The sequence below is a fragment of the Podarcis filfolensis genome (assembly GCF_964270895.1).
Source record: "Podarcis filfolensis genome assembly, chromosome: 5".
NCBI lineage: Eukaryota > Metazoa > Chordata > Lepidosauria > Squamata > Lacertidae > Podarcis > Podarcis filfolensis.
Window position 1 is genome coordinate 63,680,918 of NC_139608.1, and position 22,168 is coordinate 63,703,085.

Consider the following 22,168-nt stretch of genomic DNA (forward strand, 5'->3'; position numbering starts at 1 on the left):
TGCACAAATACAGCCCTTGTTTACCAGTATATGACAAAAATGTTTTGCTATACACACATGCATATGTTATAAATGGAGCGCTTGGCATGCATGTACAGGATCACTATAATAATAATAATATATTATTATTTATACCTCGCCCATCTGGCTGGGTTTCCCCAGCCATTCTGGGCGGCTTCCAACAAAACACTAAAATACAATAACCTATTAAACATTAAAAGCTTCCCTAAACAGGGCTGCCTTCAGATGTCTTCTAAAAGTTTGGTAGTTATTTTTCTCTTTGACATCTGGTAGGAGGGTGTTCCACAGGAGGGGTGCCATTACCGAGAAGGCCTTCCGCCTGGTTCCCTGTAACTTAGCTTCTTGCAGTGAGGAAACCGCCAGAAGGCCCTCGGTGGTGGACCTCAGTGTCCGGGTAGAACGATGGAGGTGGAGACGCTCCTTCAGATAAATCATTCTTATTTCATATATTAAAGAACATCAAAATACTATAGGACGATAATCTCACTTAGTCTGTCTATGTGATAATTCACAAACAAAGGTTTGATACACATTGCTAATGCCTGTTGTCGTTTTTTTTTTGGTAAGGTCAGGTTATGGTTAACAGAGACCATTTCATTTCTAAGCAATTCCCATAGTTTCATTTGCAGTATGGAGATAAGCAGTGCAGTGCAGTGCACACATAAAGTACATGAATATACTCTGAGTTTATTCAGGTTACAAGCATAGATCAAGCCTAGTCTTGGGGTAAAAATGGATCTTCTTGGCACACACAGCATGTCACATTCAATGCTATAATAAGCAGGGATGGCAGGTGCTGCCCCTGTTATTTTGCTAGTCATTTCTGTCATATCAAAAAGTGAACTTGCATCTTTTAGACATTCATCTGAAAAAGTAGATAAGGAATTTTCACAAGGTTAAGATTTCCTGTTTGGTTAGAGCCTTAGTTCTGGAGAGCCAGTATGGTGTAGTGGTTAAGAGCAATAGACTCGTAATCTGGGGAACCGGGTTCGCTTCCTGGCTCCTCCACATGCAGCTGCTGGGTGACCTTGGGCCAGTCACACTTCTCTGAAGTCTCTTAGCCTCACTCACCTCACAGAGTGTTTGTTGTGGGGGAGGAAGGGAAAGGAGATTGTTAGCCGCTTTGAGACTCCTTAGGGTAGTGATAAAGCGGGATATCAAATCCAAACTCCGCCTCCTCCTTCTTAGTTGGCATCCTAGAATAAGTTCACCTTGTTCTTTGTCCAAAGTGCAGACCAGCTTGATCTTCTACTGTATATGCAGCACTATTTACTGTCATTAGTCTCCTGACCAAAGTGCTAAGTAGCTTATCTTTGATTCCCATCTAAGTATGATATTGCTTATTGCTCTTGTTTGCTAAGACCACATCTTTCATAACAGGCCATTGCTTCCCCCTGCCCCCAATTTTTAGAACTATGATAACCATTTATTCATGACCTGTAAAGTGGTACATATGCTGCTAATAAACAGATCAGAGGAAAGAGTTTGTATAATTGGATCCAGACCTCTGTCTTCCCTCCAGAACCAGTGCCAGAGTTACGTATAGCTAAACAAGCTATAGCTTAGGCCCCCCAAAAAATTAAAGGAAAAAACACCTGGATGTACATTTCCAAAATATAAGATAAAAAACAAATAGAATAAAACCTACATACAGCAAGAGTGTTTTGTGTTGTGTAGGCTCCTATGATGTAAGTAATGGGCCCCGCTGCTAGCCTGCTCCCTAATATATTACTGGTTTGGTCATTTCTATATATAGGGTGCCTACATTCTGCATGGACTGGTTCATGGCAACATGTAGCATGCAGCTGCAGACTGCAGTGCAGCACAGTTGAATGTAGGTCAAACTGTTGTACCTGTTACCTAATACTAAAATACACATTTTGTTATGTGCAAATGGCTTTAGATACCTATTAGGTCTATAAATTACCATATAGCATATGTTCAACACAAAAAACAGTGACAATGTGTTGTTGACAAAGGACAGCTGGACATATAAAGGGCTCTATTACCTTCAGTGGCTTAGGGCCTCATCAAACCTAAATCCAGTCCTTTCCAGAACAGCTGATGGACAACAGAGCTGGCACATTATTCTGGCTCTTCCACTCCATCTCCTTTCTGCCATTTTGCTCCCTCATTGCTGCGAGCCCAGTCTTCTTTGTCCTGCCCCTCCAGCTTCTGCTTTGCCACTGTTAAAGTGGTAACAGCTATGGCGGTGATGTGATAAACCTCTGCACCATTAGGTCAATGGATATCAAAGCTACTGAATCCAGTGTTATGAAGAAAATTATCTTGTCACAGCGGAAGGTGGCTGGCCCCAGTTTGGGGTAGGAGCTGAAATTTGTGCCAGGATTATGCAAGGTCCTGCTTCCACCCACCTTGACGCACCTGTTGTGCATGTCACCAGGGCAGACATTCCCACGCCTTATGCAAAGATCTCGGAGAAGAGCTGCATACCTCAAGTAAAAGATATAATTTTTGCAGTGAAGAAAATGCTAAATATCTAGTTCTGTGTATGCTGTATGTGGATGTTGTTCTTCTGGAGTTAAAAATAAAAGTTCCTTCCTCAGACTGAGGCATGCTAGACTCAGTGGCCCAAAGTTCATGTGCTGTCATGGCTAGAGAGTGTCTTTTAAATGTCTAAGTTACTAGAGAGTCTCTTTTCAATTACTAAGTTACTTAGTAATGCAAACCTTCAAAAAAAATCTAATACAGTGGTACCTTGGGTTACAGACGCTTCAAGTTACAGAGGCTTCAGGTTACAGACTCTGCTAACCCAGAAATAGTACCTCAGGTTAAGAACTTTACTTCAGGATGAGAACAGAAATCTTGTGGCGGCAGCGCAGCAGCAGCGGGAGGCCCCATTAGCTAAAGTGGTACCTCAGGCTAAGAACAGTTTCAGGCTAAGAACGGACCTCCAGAACGAATTAAGTTCTTAACCTGAGGTACCACTGTAAGAATAAATTCCAGTTGCTTTGGCCAAACCATGGGAGTATGCTCACTCTCCAAAGCTACCTTGCCCAGAAAGCCTTGCTCTGAAGAAGGACTCCTTTCCTCAGCAAGGCAGGGGAAGCAATGGCAGTGCCATTGCTGCCTCCACTAACATTTACCGTATTTTTCGCCCTATAGGACGCACTTTTTCCCCTCCAAAAATGAAGGGGAAATCTGGGTGTGTCCTATGGGGCGGATGCAGGCTTTCGCTGAAGCTTGGAGAGCACCGACCCCTCTCACTCTCCAGGCTTCAGGAAGACATCCGCAGCCTAGGCAGCCCTGCGGGAGCTCCCGCAGGGCTGTCTAGGCTGCGGATAGCAGCTTGTTTCCCGGAGTGCCGGGCGCTTAGGGAACACATCCGCAGCCTAGGCAACCCTGCGGGAGTTCCCGCAGGGTTGTCTAGGCTGCGGATAGCAGCCTGCCGCTTGGCGCGAGGGACGCCCTAAGCAGAGCATCCCTCGCGCCGGGCAGACATCTGCAGCGTGGGGAGCCCTGCAAGAGTTCCCCGCAGGGCTCCCCACGCTGCGGATAGCAGCCTGCCTCCTGGCGTGCAGGGCGCCCTGAAGCAGAGCGGCCCGCGCGCCGGACAGACATCTGCAGTGTGGGGAGACCTGCAGGAGTTCCCCGCAGGGCTCCCCACAGTCCGGATAGCAGCCTGCCGCCGGGAGCGCAGGGCACCCTGAAGCAGAGCGCCCCACGTGCTGGGCAGACATCGGCCAGCCCCACAAGCTCGGGGGACAGCAGGGAGGCACAGCGCCGCCATCCCGCTGTTCCTCGACCTGGTTCGGTTTCCCCGACCTGGTTTTGGGGGAGAAAGAAAACATTTTTTCCCCCTTTATTTCCCCCCCAAAAAAACTAGGTGCGTCCTATGGGACGGAGCGTCCTATGGGACGAAAAATACGGTAACTACAGTTAACAAGCCAGGTGAGATGAGAAGAGAAGGAGGTATGGAAGTTGCAGTGGTGGTGGAGGAGGGCACAAGATTACTCTGGCAAGCCAGTGATAGGGACTCAATGGGTCGTGTCTGCTGATGAGACAAGTGAGATGAAAATTACAATCTCCACCCCCTGCAGCAATTGAAATTAATCAGCTGACCCTGATTAATTCCCCACCCACTTGCTGAGGGAAACACATGTGGAAGACTAATCGACCGGCGAGAGAAATGTGGAAAACCATCACTACATTTAAGCTGGGTTTTTTTAGCCATAACCATCACAGACATGACAAAATTCAGTTCATATTCTTTCATGAAACAAGAAATAAGTGATGGCTCAGTACAGAACCCTACAAACATATTAGTATCTCAATTCTGTTTCCTTCCCAAACTTTACCTGAGCTTTTCAGACTCGGGATTATGAAGATAAGAAAAGGGACTTCTGTTGATTTGAGAGTTCTCTATCAAGCCTTTATTGATAAAAACGTGTCCTTTTGTCATATTTTGATGAGCCATATCAACACTCTGTTGATTAGAAAATAGGAAAACCATTGAGATACTGGTCATCACAGCACAAACAAGATGTTAATATGAGAAGGTTGGGGAGGATCAACAAAGATCCCTGTGGTATCTTAAAGAACTAACAGATTTATTGTGGCATATGGACTAGAGTTCACTTCACTGAATACACGAAGGTTTGTCTTCATTCAGCTGGCAAGGAAAACTGTAAACAGTGGGGCCAAATAGCTTTGAGGTGCAAAAAGCAGTTTTATGTTAATTCCATTTAAAGCTAAAGATAAACAGAGTGATCATTCCTCGGTTGCAGTAAATGTGAATGGCACAACCATTCTAAGCTTTGCTGGATTAATTTAGACTTGTAGCATAGCAGGAGACCATTGTCTCAACTGAAGCCTAAAGAAACAGAATCAAACATGCTGAGAAGTTCTAATTCAACAATTTCAGACTGTAGTCACATTGATAATTTCTCACATTATCACAGACTGTCCTTTTCGTATTTTATAACCGTTTGGCCCATAGTGATATTTCAGAGCCCCCCCTTTTTACATTCCCCCCCTTTCCGTCAGTAACCATATACTATGTATATGTGACAAATGATGATAATACTTCATGCATCTGATGAAGTGGACTCTAGTCGATGAAAGGTAACACCCCTGCTTTTGCAGTAACAGACTGTCGAACCAAAGGTGAGACTGTTCTGTACAGGGGTGCCAACTTGAATGAAATATTGGGTGGGCCAAGGTAAGTCCTGCCCCGCACAATCAATCACATGATGGGGCACACACATACACCATTTGAATGGCTATGCCCATTAACATTGCCCCGCCCTGTTCCTCAAATATTTTATTGGGGAGGCCAAAGGGACCTTGGCCCCTAGAAGTTGACTCCTATGGTTCTGGAAGATCTGCAAACACCTCATTGGTAGTCCAGATAACTAAGTGGACTACCAAAACTAACTGGGAGTTGTTATGGGAGCAAGCTCATATATATCTATGTATTCACTTGCTTTAATTTATGCTCATTGGCTCACTTTGATGCTGTGCTTATCTGTGGACCTTGGGATGCTGGGCTGTAAGCCCAGAGAGGGGAGACGCTTTGGACACTGGGCCTCACCCAGTAGCGGAGGAACCCTTTCCGACACCTGGGTCAGGATGCCAAGGGGCGGGGCAAACCGCCCGGTGATGCATGCATGCCCTCCATTGCTCTACAGCTGGGGGGAGGAAGCAGGCCATCTTGCCACCCCCCTGGGCAGTGCCTGGGACGGCCCACCCCCTCCTCCCCCCCTTCATACACCCCTGGCCTCACCAGCCCGGTGTGCTGGGAGGTTCTGGGTAAACTGATGTATGTTGTTTTGTGCATAAGGGATGTATACATGTTTGCTTTGCTGCTGACAAGCCAGCTCCTTGCCGTGGTGTCCACCCTATGTCTGTAAAGGGCTGGGACACCTGGCAGGCTGATTTGCTGTAAGTCCATACCCTTCTTTAATAAAGCACTAGAACTTAACACTCTGGCGTTTTTGACATCCTTCTTTGGTCTCCCTGTACCCACTTACTCCCACAAGCTCACCTTTGGACTAGTGGATCAGGACACCAACACAGCCAACTGTTGGCAGCAGCATAAGAACATGGACAATGATGCACATCAGACTACTTAACATGTTCAAGCAACACTAGCTCAGATGCAGTCATGAATTCGCATCCAATGCCAGCAGTTTCTAGGCTAGGAATCTACACTGTAGTTCTGCACATGCTTACACGGACAGTGGAAGTAAAGCTCACTGAGTTCAATGCGCTTACTTCCAGTTGAGCATGAGTAGGGATGCTAATCAAGTTGCACATTTCACGACAAACAGACAAGTAGCAGCACATGCATTGCTTAAACGTTCGACTTCCAAAATGTTCAGAAACCAAAGCACAGCTTCTGATTGGCTGCAGGAAGCATTCGGGTTCCAAAGAACATTTGTAAACCGGAACACTCACTTCAGGGTTTGCGGCGTTTGGGAGCCAAAACGTTCGACTCGCAAGGCGTTTGGGATCCAAGGTACGATTGTACTTTAGATTTGTACTGGTCTGATGATCTCTTTTAATTAGCCAATGAATGTATATAGAAGATTAAGGAACTGCTTGATAGTTTTATTAACTCTCAAAATAAGTCTCCCAGTTCATCTTAACCTTTTCGTAGACTATCACCAACTCCATAAATATCTCCCTACAGCATGCTGCAGTAAACTTGTCAAGCACTAAAAGTGAGAGGCTGGGGTGGTTCTTACCTCTAGGATCCCATTGAGAATGGCATTCAAGGATGGCTTTATAAGCCCCTTCCCTGCTATCATGAAGAGAGTGTATTGAAAATACCCTGCAGGCCCTGAATGGGTATGAACTGCAGACAGTATTACGTTGTCATGCTGGTAGAGATCGCCATATCTTTCCTTCAACTCTTTCATTACCTAAGGACAGCAATGGTGCAATTACTGCATTTTCTGATTTGGTATGTTTATTAGATTAGTTGAAAAGAAAAGAAGAAGATTATGTACCTGGTATGGAACCTTATAACTTTGACTTACAAAGGATGTGCTCTACCACTGAGGTACCATTCCTGGCAAGTTGGAAAATAATACTCCACAAACCTCATCCAGTGACATCCTAAAAGCTAACACATTTACAATGGCATGGGTTTTTTGTGGCAAGATTCTACTTCCTCAGGTTGTTCAGCAAAATTAACCTCAGAATAGTCATTTCAAGAGGTTGTTAAAGGCATTAAAGCACTCCAGGAACAGAAGGCACAGCTAGAAATGGAAAGACTACCTGGGTTTCTTCTGCTGAGCAAAACACACTGGAATAAAATGGAAATCTTGAAATAGATGAGTAAAATATATTGTATTAAAAGAGCTGGAATTATATTATATATTATGAGTTATGAATATATATACCTTCACAAACATTCAAACACTCTGTGACAATAGACAAGGCGTGAATCCAAATATATGCCTTTCTTTATATAAGGTCATGATTTTCTGTTGCATTTTCTTCCTCACTCACCACATTTTCTCTTTTTTTCTTACTTCACAAATATACTTCTTTTGATTTAGGATATTTTATAGTGGATGTAAGATCATTGTAGATCTCTCAGCTCTTGGCTTGCAGGAGCTGTTATATTTGCACCTACAATATATATAGACATCTCAGGGATTGTGATGGTTAAGACACCATACATTGTTCAAATCGATTGTTGTGCTGCACACACACACACCATATATTTATGCCCATCACAATTCCATATATAAGGGAATAGGGGAGAGACAATTATTTGAGGCCAATGATTTTTGGATGATATAAAAACCTAAAAGGAAAAAAGAAAAGAGAGCTACTCTATCTCACCCCTGCCCCACACTTACCTCCAGCCTAAGCCTTTGAGACATCATTCCTATCTCAGCAGTAACATACAACACTCGTTTGCTCCAGTCGTCGGGCTCTGCTATGATGAATGCTCTACAGTACAGTCGTGAGATCATGCCAGCACCAATCTGATCTGGATTCACAAAGCCCATCTACAGGGGGATACAACATCTCCTTAGCCACACACAATGTGCAATCCCATACTTATTTATTCAGAAGCAAGTCTCCCTGCATTCAATGTTTCTAGGCCATGTCGCTTTTGTACTGTATTTACCCATAATTCCTTTCTTTTCCATTATGGCACTGAGCTATGGGTTTGTTTTAACCCCGCACCCCACCCCCACAAAAAAGTCTTTTTCAACATCGTATTTTCTATCAAAATATAATTTAAATGTTTATTTTGATATATTTCAGCATGCTAAGAACTGCACTGCAACATTTGCAGAAGCATGAAACCCAGTGCATAGCTAAGAGGTGCAGTTCAGGTCACTTCATTCAGGTCACTTCATTCAGGAATTTGCAACAAATGAATTGCTCCAGCATCCTTAATTAAACAGAGCTTACTCTGGGGCAAGAGTGCATAATGCTTTTGTGTAATTGTAATGCCTTGATACGCATTGGGGAAGGCTCTTCTCATTTCTCCTGCCCTGGCTTCTGAAGCAAAGCGTGTTAATAAAGGAAACATAGCAGTTTCTTTCATAGTGCATACACATATAGTAACATACTGTCAGGGACCATGATGAGGAGGGCTGCACTGAGGAAGAATGGTGGGAGCCACCCCCACCTCCTCCTCCTCCTCCTCCCCTTCCTGATCCTGAATCTTCTCAGGAGCAGGAAAACAGTATAGATTTGGAACAGTGGTTTGCAGAGGGGCATAGTTCAGAAGGCAGAAGCTGGGAAATACTGGATGGGGAACAGCTAACAGAAGAAACACTAGGAGAGAGAGAGAGTTAACAGATTCACAGTCTCTGGAGAGTATCCACCCCTCTTCCCCAAAGTCCCAGAAAGCTCATAAAGTGTGAGAACTGAAAACACAGCGGCTCCAAGTTCAGATTACAAGATGTAGGAGTGACGTAGATTAATAGGGACAGAGGAGGGAGAGACCTTAATTGGGAGCACCACCATCCTTCACTGTGTTTATTAAAGAAACTAATTGGTAAGAATTCTCTTTCGTTTGATCTGCTCATTTGTGGCCACGGGGGAGGAAGCCGATTCCCTGAAGCCTGACACATACTTCTTATCATCATCATTATAATGCTAATAATAAATAATAATAATAATAATAATACTTTTTATTTGTATCCCGCCCTCCCCTGGATGAGGAACATAGACATTTCACTCCTACAAGTATACGGGAATCTGATGCAAACAAACCCCATTACTGTTATCGTTATTTCAAATTATAAGTTGCTTGCCACAAAAGTCTTGATGCAACTTACAAAAAAATAAAAACAAAATCCAGTGACAGGGCATTACTACTGAAAAGGCCTGCCTTCTCTGAGTCCTCCTCTGGGCTACTGCCAGAGGGAACACATATAAAAGAATCTCCAAAGATGGCCTCAGGTCCTGGGCAGGCTCATTTGGGGAAAACCATTCCAGAAGGCATTTCTGGATTTATTATATAAAGGCCTTGTAGAGTGTCAAAAAAAGAAGAAGGAAAAAGCTGAAAGGGGGTGGAAATGGGCTTGTGCTTTCAGTGAAAAGAAGAAAGAAAACTCAGGTTGGGTACTTACAAAAGGTATCTCTGCTACAGGGCCAGTACAGTCAGCTCGACCAACACCAATCATGTAGCCAGCTAGAGAAGGTATGAGAATAATACTGCAATTAGAAACAGAAAAGAATAGGACACTTCTTCCAATGCAGGGGCCCAGGACAAGACAGATGCCACTTGCCACTTAAAAATACACAGGCACACCTTGGAGAAAGTACAGGTTCAGTTCCAGACCACTGCAATAAAGCGAATATTGCAATAAAGCGAGTCACACAATTTTTTTTTTTTGGGGGGGGGGGGTTCCCAGTGCATATAAAAGTTATGTTTAGACTGTACTGCGATCGATACAGCCAGCATCCACTGATGTCAGGGGTGGGAGGGAAAGCCCTGTTTCCAGCCCTAGTCAGCTCCATTTCCTCTACCAGAAGAGGACCACCAGCAGCAGCAGTGGGGAGGGGTGGGGCTTCCTTGTCCCAGAAGCAGCTGGGCTGCCTGCAGCTACACCTGCATCCTCATAAGGAGCAGTATCTGAAGTGAAATGCAATAAAAAGAAGTATGCCTGTATCTGAACTAGGCTAGAACCCTTCTCACTGACACCTTTTTTTCTGTGTGGAGGGATGTTTTCGTTTGGTTTGGTGCAGTGGAATGTTCAGTCATGTGATCTTGCACCTCTGATACAGGTGCAGTCCAGACAGGTTTTACCAGTTTGTTGAAAACAAGGTCTAAATATGAAGGAATATTTGTTCTACTTTTCTGTCGGAAAGACTACCATTGTCAACTGTTAGACGTATGTGGCTGCTTTTGCTTTAATTCGCCTCACCAGATGAGGTGAAAATGTTTTCTGAATATAATGTAATCTGGGCACCCCCAGCTATTTGGGGGGCACATTGCCTTCAGGCTGATATGAGTTATTTATTTTGGTATTCTGATACCACCTTTCAGGGCAGAAAGGCCCTTCCAAAGCAGCTCATTATATGGAAGTAATTCATTAATTAAGATACTTCTCGATGCTAAAGCAGCAGTTTACAACCAAGTTTGAGCTACAGTAAGTCCTTCTCAAGTGTAAAAATTAGTTACACAAACATTAAAATAGAAATGTTCATAATTAGCACAAGAAAAATATAGTAACAATATACAGTCATACCTCGGGATAAATACGCTTCAGGTTGAGTGCTTTCGGGTTGCGCTCTGTGGCGACCCGGAAGTAACAGAGACGGTCAAAATGAAGTCACACGCATGCGCGGAGGCGGCGAAAGGCGGCACGCGCAGACACGCTGTCGTGTCTTACGTTCTGTTCAGGATGCGAAAGGGGCTCCAGAATGGATCCCATTCACATCCGGAGGTACCACTGTATAACATATTAAAACTGAACACCAGGGTAAAACAGATCAAACCCAGACTGTATTATTTGGTGCAATGGCAACTGTAAAATGCTACTATTGCTCCCTGTTCACATTGGGATAACTCCTTGACTGTGACCAGACTTAAGGATATTACCTGATTGAGGCATTCTACTCATGGCTAAGGAGAGCACATGAATAGGTGTGGCATTTGCCCTCCTAGGTGGGTCATAAGGAAAGGATTAAATGAGTGTGAAGTGATTGGCCAGTGGGAACCCAAGAGGAGGAGTTGAGAATTGGGAGTTGGAGAAGAAAGAGGGAGGATAAGTCTGTGGGTTGGTCGAGTTGTGTTGTGAGAGAGTGAAACTGATAGGAGGAGTCAGATAGACAGTTGGGATAATTAGTTAGCAGTTATTAAGAAAGGTATAAGCCGGTATAGAAACTAAGATTAAGAAACCGACAAGAAAAATTATCTGAAACCATAAACTTGTTAAGGCTTATAAAATAAACTTGTTTATTTGATTTAATGTTAACAACTGTCTGGACTCTGTGTGTACCCGAGAGAACTGGGTTGGTGGCAGCGGGAAAGCAATCACAGTGGTGGCACAGGGATCAATAGACCGTCAAACGTCCGGGGACCCTGTGTGATCGCCACAATGGGGTATTTGCCAAACAGTCTTTTTCTGTACAGTGCAAACATCTGAAGGAAACTTTCATGCTTACAGGCTGTCACACAATCTGGAACATTATTAGAGATTTCATTAACTTTTTCTTTAAGGGGCCACAAGACCTTCATTGTTTTTGCTACAAAATATTAACAGAGCAACACTTCTGGAAAATCTTTAACTTTGAGGGAGAATACACATGACCCGCAACCCCAGAGTCGGCCATGACTGGACCTAATAGTCAGGAGTCCCTTTACCTTTACCTTACACAAGGAAGGTAACTGATGGATAAATATCAGCCGCTGCACATCTGCTATGTGCTACAATACATAAAAGTAGTTCTATTTCCATATCAGCACACCACAAAGTAGAAGAAAAGCTTGTGCAAAATAAATCAATTTGCAATGGAACAGAAAATACTAGAAGAGAGTGTTAATGATTGTCGGAATGGATTAAGGCAACTTTGTACACACAATGTTGCTCAGAATCTTTCTTCAGAATGCTGCCATTCACCACCAAATCTCTTAGGTACCACAATATAGATATTATAAGACATTAAGTAATTGTTGTTACCATTTTTCTCACTGAAGAAATAGTGGACAACGAACAGTGTCACAAGAACCGCTATCACCAGCACCACAAAGACAGTGATGACAATTGCCAGCCGTGAGAGAGTTGTCTTAGGCTTTTTCATTCTGAAAACAACACCTATAAAAAGAGAAGTAGAGGTAACTGCTAAAATAGTAGAAGTAAAAATCCTGAATGATGTATCACTTCACAACTTTGACTACTGTATTGCCTACGTTTTGTGTACAGAACCTGAAGAAACAGCTAGTTCTCTCAAACTGAAAAAAACAACAACAAAACATTCTTACTTTATTGTAAATAGTTGACTGAAATCAAAGACGAATTATTCTGGAAATTTGGATCTTCCTTGCTAAACGGTGCAGCCTTTGGATCTTCTTTTCTGATCACACCTTTACAGACACCTCAAAATTTCTCAAGCTGTGAAAGAAACATATTAAAACAAAATGACAACTTTGTGAGACTTTTGTAAGGGTATGAAATGTATGTGCAAGTTACTTATGGACCTCGCCACCATGCACATTATGTCAATGCTCGCATATTTATATATATATGGCCAGCTATCAAAAATGACATATTTGGTGCTGTTTCCTTGATAAGGTGCACTGCATTAGCTAAAAGCAAGAGATCGCTAACACATGATCAGCTTTCATCTAGCCCTTGAACTTTCTGGCATTTATTACATTTAGGTTGCGAAGTTCAGCGATCAACAGATACAGATTATTCTTTGGCCTTTTCAAAAGCAAATCAGGCACAGCACTGATTTTTATCAGGTCACTGATTTTTCACTACCTTTGTTTCTTACTCCTGGCCCCAGCTTCTTAAAATGTCCAATAGCCAGAGACAACTTTTTCCTTGTTGTGGATTAAAGTGGCAGCATTAAGGCAGTGTATGGGAATGTAAGAAGGGGGTAAAGGCAGGTGCTAGTGACTGGGGGGAGAAATGCAGGGAAGTTGTGGACAAGAAAAGTCAAGAAGAAATGACCAGGCCAAAGTGGGGAAACTATAGAAAGCCCACAAGGGGAGTTGATCTCACAGACTTCACAGGTAATGGAGGCAGAACGAATTGGGAGGAGACTGATATGCATATGGCTTATAGCCTTCTCACAAATGAAAACAGGTTCGGAATATTGCATCAAGCAGCCACTTTGTTAATTATAAAGAAGATCCAAGGACAAATCATTGCAAAGATAAGATTAGGCTAAGCAGCCTCGTTGCTATCTCTAAGGGTAAACTTTGTTCATTAAGGTCTTAATCTGAACTGCTTTGCAACTATACGCATTACTTCAGTAATAACCTTTATGGTACTGGTCACAGCCTGATCGCTGGCTCTGCTTTGTATTATTAGCTGCGTTTCAGCAAGCCTTTTTATATCATTAGCTTTGCTTTGGGACAGGGGAGTGGAAATGTGACCCAAGGGCAGGGCCGGATTTAGGTTTGATGAGGCCCTAGGCTACTGAAGGTTTGATGAGGCCCTAGGCTACTGAAGGTTTGATGAGGCCCTAAGCTACTGAAGGTAAGCTGTCCTTTGTCAACAACACATTGTCACTGTTTTTTGTGTTGAACATATGCTATATGGTAATTTATGGACCTAATCGGTATCTAAAGCCATTTGCACAGAATATGTATTTTATCAAAGTAATTGTTGAACTGAAATACAATTAAGAAGAAGTATATTAATAGTAAAATAATTATAAATAAATCATGTATTACATGGAATCAATCAGTAGGCATAAGACTCATACCCTTAGTCTATGCTGCCTGATCATCAGTCTACAAGCTCTCTTTAATATTATATAACAGGTACAACAGCTTGACCTACATTCAACTGTTTTGCACTGCAGTCTGCAGCTGCATACTACATGGTGTCATGCAACCAGTCCATGCAGAATGTAGGCACCCTATATATAGAAATGAGCAAAGCAGTGATATTTTAGGGAGCAGGCTAGCAGGCGGGGCCCATTACTTACATCATAGGAGCCTCCACAACACAAAACACTGTTGCTGTATGTAGGTTTTATTATATTTATTTTTTATTTTATATTTTGGAAATGTACATCCAGTTTTTTCCCCTTTTTATTTTTTTTGGGGCCCCCCAAAAGAGTGGGCCCCCAAGCTATAGCTTGTTTAGCTTATATGTAAATCTGACACTGCCCCAGGTTGCTCTGCCTAAATTAAGCTGCACTGAGGGAGTCCTGTGGGAGAGGAAGAGGGAGATCTGAAATGGATGAAGTGGGGGAGGCCAGAAAGCCACCTGAAAACCATCAGTTAAGACCTCTGTTTAGAGGTCCCTTCTGCAACAGCATGCTGGGCCGGGAGGAAGGAGCGAAAGAAAGTGTGAGAGGAATGAGGATAACTTGATTCACTCTTTATTTTGAAGCAATTTAATACACCCTGCTCCTGAACCAGTGCTCGGATTGGAAGTAGATATGTGTCCATGTATCTTTGGTCACATCCACGCCATATATTAAAAGTGCAAGGCTTTCCCCCAAAGAATCCTGGAAACTGCAGTGTGTAACTGCCACAAAGCTACCATTCCCAGCTACCCTGAACAAACCACAGTTCTTGGGATTCTTTGCAGGAAGTCATTAACTTTAAATGTGCTTTAAACGCATGGTGTGGGCATGAGTCTGCACACAGCCCAACTACCGTATTTTTCACTCCATTGGACACACTTTTTCCCTCCTAAAAAGGAAGGGAAAATATCTGTGCGTCTTATGGAGCGAATGTGTGGTCCCTGGAGCCAAATCGCTGTTGCCCTGCGCTGCTGGGGTGCTCTTTGGGGGTGGGGGGAGGAGTCACGGTGCTCTGCCGGCAGCCTCCACTTTCCCCTGAAGCCCCGGCAACGTTCATAGGCAGCGGGAAGGCTGTGCGCTCCTGGGCTGCTCTTTGGGGGTGGGGGGAGGAGCCACGCGGCTCTGCTGGCAGCCTTTGCTTTCCCCTGAAGCCCCGACAAGGTTTGCAAGCAGAGGGAAGGCTGTGCGCCTTTGCCCTGCGCTCCTGGGGTGCTCTTTGGGGGTGGGGTGGGGGAGCCACACTGCTCTGCCTATAGCCTTTGCTTTCCCCTGAAGCTCCGACAAGGTTTGCAAGCAGAGGGAAGGCTGTGTGTTCCTGGGATGCTCGTGGGGATTAGCAAATTGCTGTCTTTCAGTGCCTCCTAATTCAACTGCAAAGGATTGCCTAACTGGATTCTGAGCTCCATTTGAAGTTTAAAAATATTAAGTTTGGGGATTTCTTCAAGTAGCAGTTTTGCAGAAATAGTCATAAATACATGCAAAGCATCTCCACAAACCAGTAATAGTGAGCTCAGCTAAAACTGAGCAGGCATCTGGCTCTAGAACAGTTTAAACTGCACAACTATAACCAGACATTCTGTGTGTTTGTGTGTGGACCATGTTCCTAGCAGCTAATCTTTATTGCTGAAAAGAGGCACTGATATTCCACTCCAAATCTATAATTCATTATACAAATTCTTACAATTACAGTCCACCTATACCAAACCAAAAACATTGTGTTCTCGTTATTGAATGGAAGCTATTTATCTGCCCTCTTTTCCTCCTCTGTTCTTTGCTGAGTCACCCCATTTTGAATCTTCCTTTCAAAACAACCATGCCTGTTTTGAGAAAACTTCAGAGATTTAGGAACTGGAGCGCAATCATTGGATCTCTTTGCTGTTCCTCCATACTCCAAGCACTTCTCATTTGCACAGCCCTGGTTTCTCTCCCTGACTATTAATATTCTTGATTAATAACAGTAAAATGCTCAAATTTTAGTTTTTGTGACTGCTGCCAATACTGACTTCCCAGTGATAATGAAAACAGCTACATTATAATGGAATGTCTGTCCTTTTTCCATTCTCTTCAATATATACTGTGGCTCGCTTTAAAGCAGCAAAGTGGACAGGAGCCACCCACTTTGCTGTTTTAAATAGTTTAGTACAACATTTGAGTCAGATTTTTTTTTCTTGTTTTCCTGATCTAAAAACTTGGTGCGTCTTTTGGTCAGGTGTGTCCTATGGAGCGAAAAATACGGTACTTGCAGTTTATGAGGCGGTTCAAGGGCTGTCTTTCTCTTCTTTTATAGCAGGGATGGGGAACCCCAGGTTCAGGGGCCAAATATAGTCACCCAGGCCTCTCTTTTTGGCCCCAGGAGTAATGCGTCCTGCTAACCTAGGCAGAAGATGGATAGAATTGTGTATATAGAGACCTCTGGCTTTTGCCTGACTGGAATGTAGGTAAGAGTCACAAGAAGTGATCCATTCACTTTTGCCATTGCCCAGACTCACCTTTGCCCGCAAAAGAAGGAATGTTGCTCAGAAGCCAAATAAGGGCCCTCATTCATTTTGCAGTTAAGAGCAGTGCTTTTTCTCTTAAAAAAATGTTTAGGGGTACGCTCATTTTCCTACTCATATTGAAATACTGCCCCTCAATGAGGCCAAACTTAGATTCGCAAAAGGTTTAGGGGTATGCGTACCCCTGCGTCCCCCCAGACAAAAAGCACTGGTTAAGAGAAGCTAGGAAGCATCTCATGGGTCTAGAACTGACTTTGAACATGCTCCAGGAAGCAGTCATACATCATTATGTGAAGTTCCTTTCTGGGGAACTCTGTTGGGGCAGGGAAGATAGCAGCTCCTGTGTATGGATGGGGGCAGGCATATTTTTTCCATCTAATTTTTGTGGTAGCAATATACTGTACAAATTATATTGGGGGGGAAGATGGCCACCCTCATTGGTATATGGAGGTAAAGGTAAAGGTACCCCTGCCCGTCAGGGCCAGTCGTGACCGGCTCTAGAGTTGCGCGCTCATCTCGCTCAAGAGGCCGGGAGCCGGCTCTGTCCAAAGACACTTCCGGGTCACGTGGCCAGCATGACGAAGCTGCATCTGGCGAGCCAGCACCAGCGCCGCACACGGAAACGCCGTTTACCTTCCCGCTGGTAAGCGGTCCCTATTTATCTACTTGCACTTAGGGGTGCTTTCGAACTGCTAGGTGGGCAGGAGCTGGGACCGAATGACGGGAGCTCACCCCGCCGTGGGAATTCAAACTGTCGACCTTTCGGTCAGCAAGTCCTAGGCTCTGTGGTTTAACCCACAGCGCCACCCGCGTCCCATATGGAGGTACATGGTACATATTTTTTTCTCAGGAAGGAACTGTATGTTGCAACATGTAGCTTCTGGGGAAATCATCTGGGGAGATTTTCAGATGTATATTCAATGCATATGGCACTATCTAGCTGCTCCAAGTAGCTTAAAACAGATCCCTTGGATCAGTGGTTCCCAACTATTGGTTCATGGACCCCAGTGGGTCTGCATAACTCAGCCATGAGGTCTGCGGCATTAGGGCTTTTTTTCAGCCGGAACTCACTGGAACTCAGTTCTGGCACCTCTCAGCTGGGTGCCACTGCCATGAAGCATTCATTGCAAGTTCTGGCACCTCTTTCTCTAGAAAAATAGCACTGCTTGGCACCATTCGCATAACAAAAACAACCATAGGGATATCAAAATTTTCAAAAGTAGGGAGTCCATGGCCTGGCTTTTAAAAAAACAGAGGGTCTGCAGTACTTAACTAATTGGAAACCACTGCCTTAGATCATTTCATAATACTTTAAAATGATTTTAAAATAAATAAATTAAACAATGCTGATTTTTAAGGGTTTTTCAGCTTGGGTCTCATCTTGAATGGAAACAGGTCAAGAGGTTGTAAACTTTATCTGCACTGTTAAAGACAGATCATCTACAGGAGAAAGTCAAGCATCTTGAGAAGGTGATTCAGAACCTTGCAAAGAGATAAAAGTTATCCAAGTGAACTTTTATCTCGGACTTGATTTCACCATGACTTATAAATGTTTCAGCCCTGTGTAAAACTGCACAAGAGTGCAATGGGGGAGGTAAAACTTGCATAGTCAGCTTTTTGTCTGTAATTTGATGACACACAAAGATGAAATGCAGAACTTTCTACCCTGTAATTAATGTTTGATAAATTACAGGTCTTTTAGTTGCTTGATCAATTTCATTTTAATACGCCTTCCATATTATCAAAAGCTCAACATCAATACCTTTCTGAAATGTTGAAGGAAGAGTATTTTCTTTTTCATCTGTATTCTGTATACAGTGGCACACACACAGTGAATCGTTAAATTGTGGAATTCACTGCTAGAATATATGTTGTGATGGTCACTAATTTACACAGCTTCAAAAAGGGATGAAAGAAATTAATGGAGGATAAGGCTATCATAGGTAGGGTATAGAATTTATTATTATTATTGTTATTAGACTTGTTGGTCACTTAGTCATGATTAAAAAGCATCTTGTATCGTTTGACATTTGGCAACCCTAACTGGCAGAAGCACTAGTCCCAACTTGTGTATTTGGCAACCTAGTCTCACTCACTGGAGTGGTGAGTGGGCTTGCACATTCCTATGACCCTTGTGAGTGAAGCCATCGGGAGTCTGGTACTCCCAGCAGGGTCACCCAAGGCAGTAAGGTCAAAGGGGAGCAGTTAGACAAAGAATGATCCAAGAAGTCCTCAATGACAGAACAGGCAGCTGATAACAAGCAGTATGTTACAATGCCTGTGAAGGCAGATGAAGGCTGCAGCAGATAAAAATCTACCGTCGTTGTGACACTCATGCCATTGGAGTAGAGCCTTACTGGATTGTGACTAATATTTTACAACAATTTGGGCATAATTTCTGAACTAGAATTTTGTGTTGGATTGAGCAGATGGAATAAGAATGGGGAGATTACAGCAGAAAAAAGGTGATATCCACTACTGTTTTTTAAAAGTTCCTTTTTAACTTATCCATGTTAAAGTTATAAATTATACTAAAAACAAATTACATACTATAGAACTAAAAAAAACACTTTAAAAATGTAGTATAAACACCAACAACTGGGAAACACTGGCCTGCGAGTGTTCCAATTGGAGAATAGACTTTACCAAAGGTGTCATGGACTTTAAGATGATTTAAGAACTCAGGATGAAAGGGGAAAACGTGCTAAGAGGAAGGCATGTTTGGCAAACCTTTGCCATGATCAGCTCCCACCCGGAAACCTACGTCCGCACTGTCGAAGCACATGCGGATCCAGAATTGGCCTCCACAGTCACTTACAGACTCACTGTTAAAACCGTGTTCATGGAAGACAATCTTACCTGGCTACGAGCAATCACCAAAGAAGAAGAAGAAGATTTGGTAACCTAGTAATTTAATATTATTTGGGACAAGTAAACTTGTGATATACAGTGGTACCTCAGTTTACGAACTGTCCTGTTTACGAATGACTCCGTTTATGAACTCTGCAAAACCAGAAGTAGTGTTTCGGTTTGTGAACTTTACCTCGGTCTACAAATGGAAGCCTAACGGTGGAAGGGCACTGGTGGTGGGAGGCCTCATTAGGGAAAGAGCGCCTTGGTTTAAGAACGGATTTGGTTTAAGAACGGACTTCAGGAACGGATTAAGTTCGTAAACCGAGGTACCACTGTATTCACATACAAAGCTTTTAAAAACATGTCTTGGGCATCTTTATTCTATTCTTTTATTCTATCCTTTGAAAAGATAAGAAAACTATTTTTAACTGGACTGAAAACTTGTGAGCTATGCAGAACAGAATGTATCAACTTTGATAAGATATGGATAGCAATCAGAACAGAACTGTTATATTTTTCAGTATGTTTGTTTGTGAGTGGTTTTTGCTTACAGGACACCTAAAAATCAAAGAAGCACGTTTGGTCTGGCAGATGACCAATGTGAGCAATCTGAACTTTTCCTACTTTATGTTACAATCTTTGGCCCTAATCAAATAGAGGATGTTCCAGTTCATGTGAAGAGGACGATATTGAGACAACTCAATCCTGGATCTTGGCAAAGAGGAAGGTTGTTTCCACAACTGGATTTCTGGATCCTATTGGATAAGACAGGGCTTCACCATCCCTGGTGTGCACAAAGACATTTCTGTCTCAGAGCCAGCTCAGAGAAGGCAATTGTGGAAGAAAGATTGTGAAAGAAAGAAAAATTGTGGAAGAATTGCAATTTTGGCAGAGAAGTCGAGGCACAGAAGCCAATTTGGGGTGGGAAAGGCTTAGAACTTAGACTATGGAACTGAGAAGACTGAGGAGATCAATGGGTATTGCAATTCACAAGAAGACCAAGGAGATCAATGGGCATTGCAATTCAATGGGTATTGCAATTCACAAAAAGTATTACAATTCAGAGAAGTCTTAATATAGTGAAATGTGTCACCACCATTCACTTTCCCCTCTACTTCTGCTTGTTACAGGATCCATAGCTCGGGTCCTGAGTGTGTGTGTGTGTGTGTGGGGGGGTGCATATCCCCCACCCTTGGTGTGTCTGAATTAAGGGTTTGTCTGCCGAGGTCAGATAATTCCTTCACTTCAGTTTTGATTCCTCATTTCCAGGGTTATTCTTCACTAGGGAGAAAATACCCTTGCTGTAACATTTAGCAAATAAAACTGCAAACAATCATTTTCAGTCAGATTGTTTATCCCAATATCCTTGTATTTCCCATTTGCAAAGAAAGGATCCTGCGCTCTGTGCCTCAGGCCTGATTAACCTGGGCATGCACAGCAAAGCTGTTGTTTAAAGTTCACAATCTAGTTCCACCCTAACAGGGGTTCGTGACCACTTGTTACCCCACAGTCTTCCAGCGACTTAAAACACTATTAAAAGCATAATTAATTACACCATAAAGCAGAATAAAAACAACCCCCCATAACAGCTGCAGAAAGCTTTGACAGTGCACTAACAACAAAAGAACATCACTTTCAATCCAGTGAAAGCCTGAGGAGGGAAGGGGAGAAGATAAATATTTACCTGGTGCTAAAAAGGATAGTTTTGGACAGGAAGCCACAACTGAAAAGCCCCTCTCCCTTGTCGCCACCCTCGGAGGGGACTGTACATGACAACAGCATTCATTTTGACAATAAAAGGGACACACTTGAGCAGGTCAGTCCTAGGGACTTTCAGTCCCTCAGATTGCAATAAAATTTACTTCCAAAGAAATGCACAGGACTGTAAACATGATTATTATCTATTTGCATAGGAGACATTCAATCAATGAGTAAATACGGAAATAAGGCACCTGCAATATCAGATAGGAGCTCTGCTGGATCTCTTACAAGGCCTGTGTAGTACAGATTCCTGCCCCCCGCAGGGCTCAGCTTACAGTGGAAGGTAACTCTGCTGGAGAGGAGGGAAAGTTCTTCACTCAAAGCTCACAACATCAAAACAAGAAAACAAAACAAAACAGGGCTAACATGGTGCTCATGGAGAAACAAAGGAATTCTGAAAGTCACAGGAGATATCTATGCCACAATATATACATCTAATCTATACATCTTCCAAATGTCACTGTGAAGCATCAAAACAAAACCACTCTCTCAAGAAAGTCGCCTCACACTCCTTCCCTTCTCTTCCTACTCAAGCACAGCAAGTGGCAAGCTAGTGATCTGAGTTTCTAATATTTGTTTGGCCATCCTCTTGCTCCTCTTTTTCCTCCCCCATAAAAGATTATGGTTGATATTTCTAAGGAATGACCTAGTTTAATTTTAAAAGGAAGAGACTCGAATGCAGCATACTCACTTATTGCATGATCCCACGAGATGGGTGCTCACAGTAAGCTGCCTCTTGCTTTTGTGTCTTAAATATAGCTATGTAAGTAGCTATTATGAGGACTCTGACCCTCCCAGCAAGTGACTCATTAGCTTCCCAACTCAGTAGGCGTCTCTAAAATGGGAAACCTCTGCCTGGGCTTTACCACTAGGGCACAGGGTAAGGCTCATATGAAAGAATACTCCTCTATCCCAAAACTACCACTAGTATAACTAGCCCTCAAAACCCTCTCCCCAGAAAAAAACTAGACTTGAAGCACAAGAGTTATAGCCTGTCAGGGAGTGATCAGATGAGGAGGAGTGGTGAAGACTGCCACTCCAAGAGGCTTCCAAGTTGGGGGCAGATGAAGATGGCATGGACCCAGGTTTGGTGTGTGGGTGGGTGT

The 22,168-nt window shown here is 43.2% G+C and overlaps 1 protein-coding gene across 4 annotated transcripts in view; it reads right to left on the bottom strand.

Moving 5' to 3' along the window:
- Positions 1–21,856, bottom strand: part of ASAH2 (N-acylsphingosine amidohydrolase 2) — a 41,319-nt gene extending 19,463 nt beyond the window's left edge. Inside the window, exons 1-8 of one of the 4 annotated variants that reach the window (XM_083614102.1) lie at positions 21,754–21,856; positions 21,254–21,351; positions 12,449–12,578; positions 12,147–12,281; positions 9,591–9,652; positions 7,857–8,009; positions 6,732–6,908; positions 4,341–4,468 (exon numbers count right to left, since the gene is read on the bottom strand). In XM_083614102.1, the coding sequence (XP_083470228.1) occupies positions 4,341–4,468; positions 6,732–6,908; positions 7,857–8,009; positions 9,591–9,652; positions 12,147–12,267 (641 nt within the window). In that variant the 5' untranslated portion in view covers positions 12,268–12,281; positions 12,449–12,578; positions 21,254–21,351; positions 21,754–21,856. Of the gene's footprint in view, positions 1–4,340; positions 4,469–6,731; positions 6,909–7,856; positions 8,010–9,590; positions 9,653–12,146; positions 12,282–12,448; positions 12,579–21,253; positions 21,355–21,749 lie in introns of all 4 variants that reach the window. The other 3 variants (XM_083614101.1, XM_083614103.1, XM_083614104.1) reach the window with 3 other exon arrangements.
- Between the last annotated feature and the right edge of the window lie 312 nt (positions 21,857–22,168).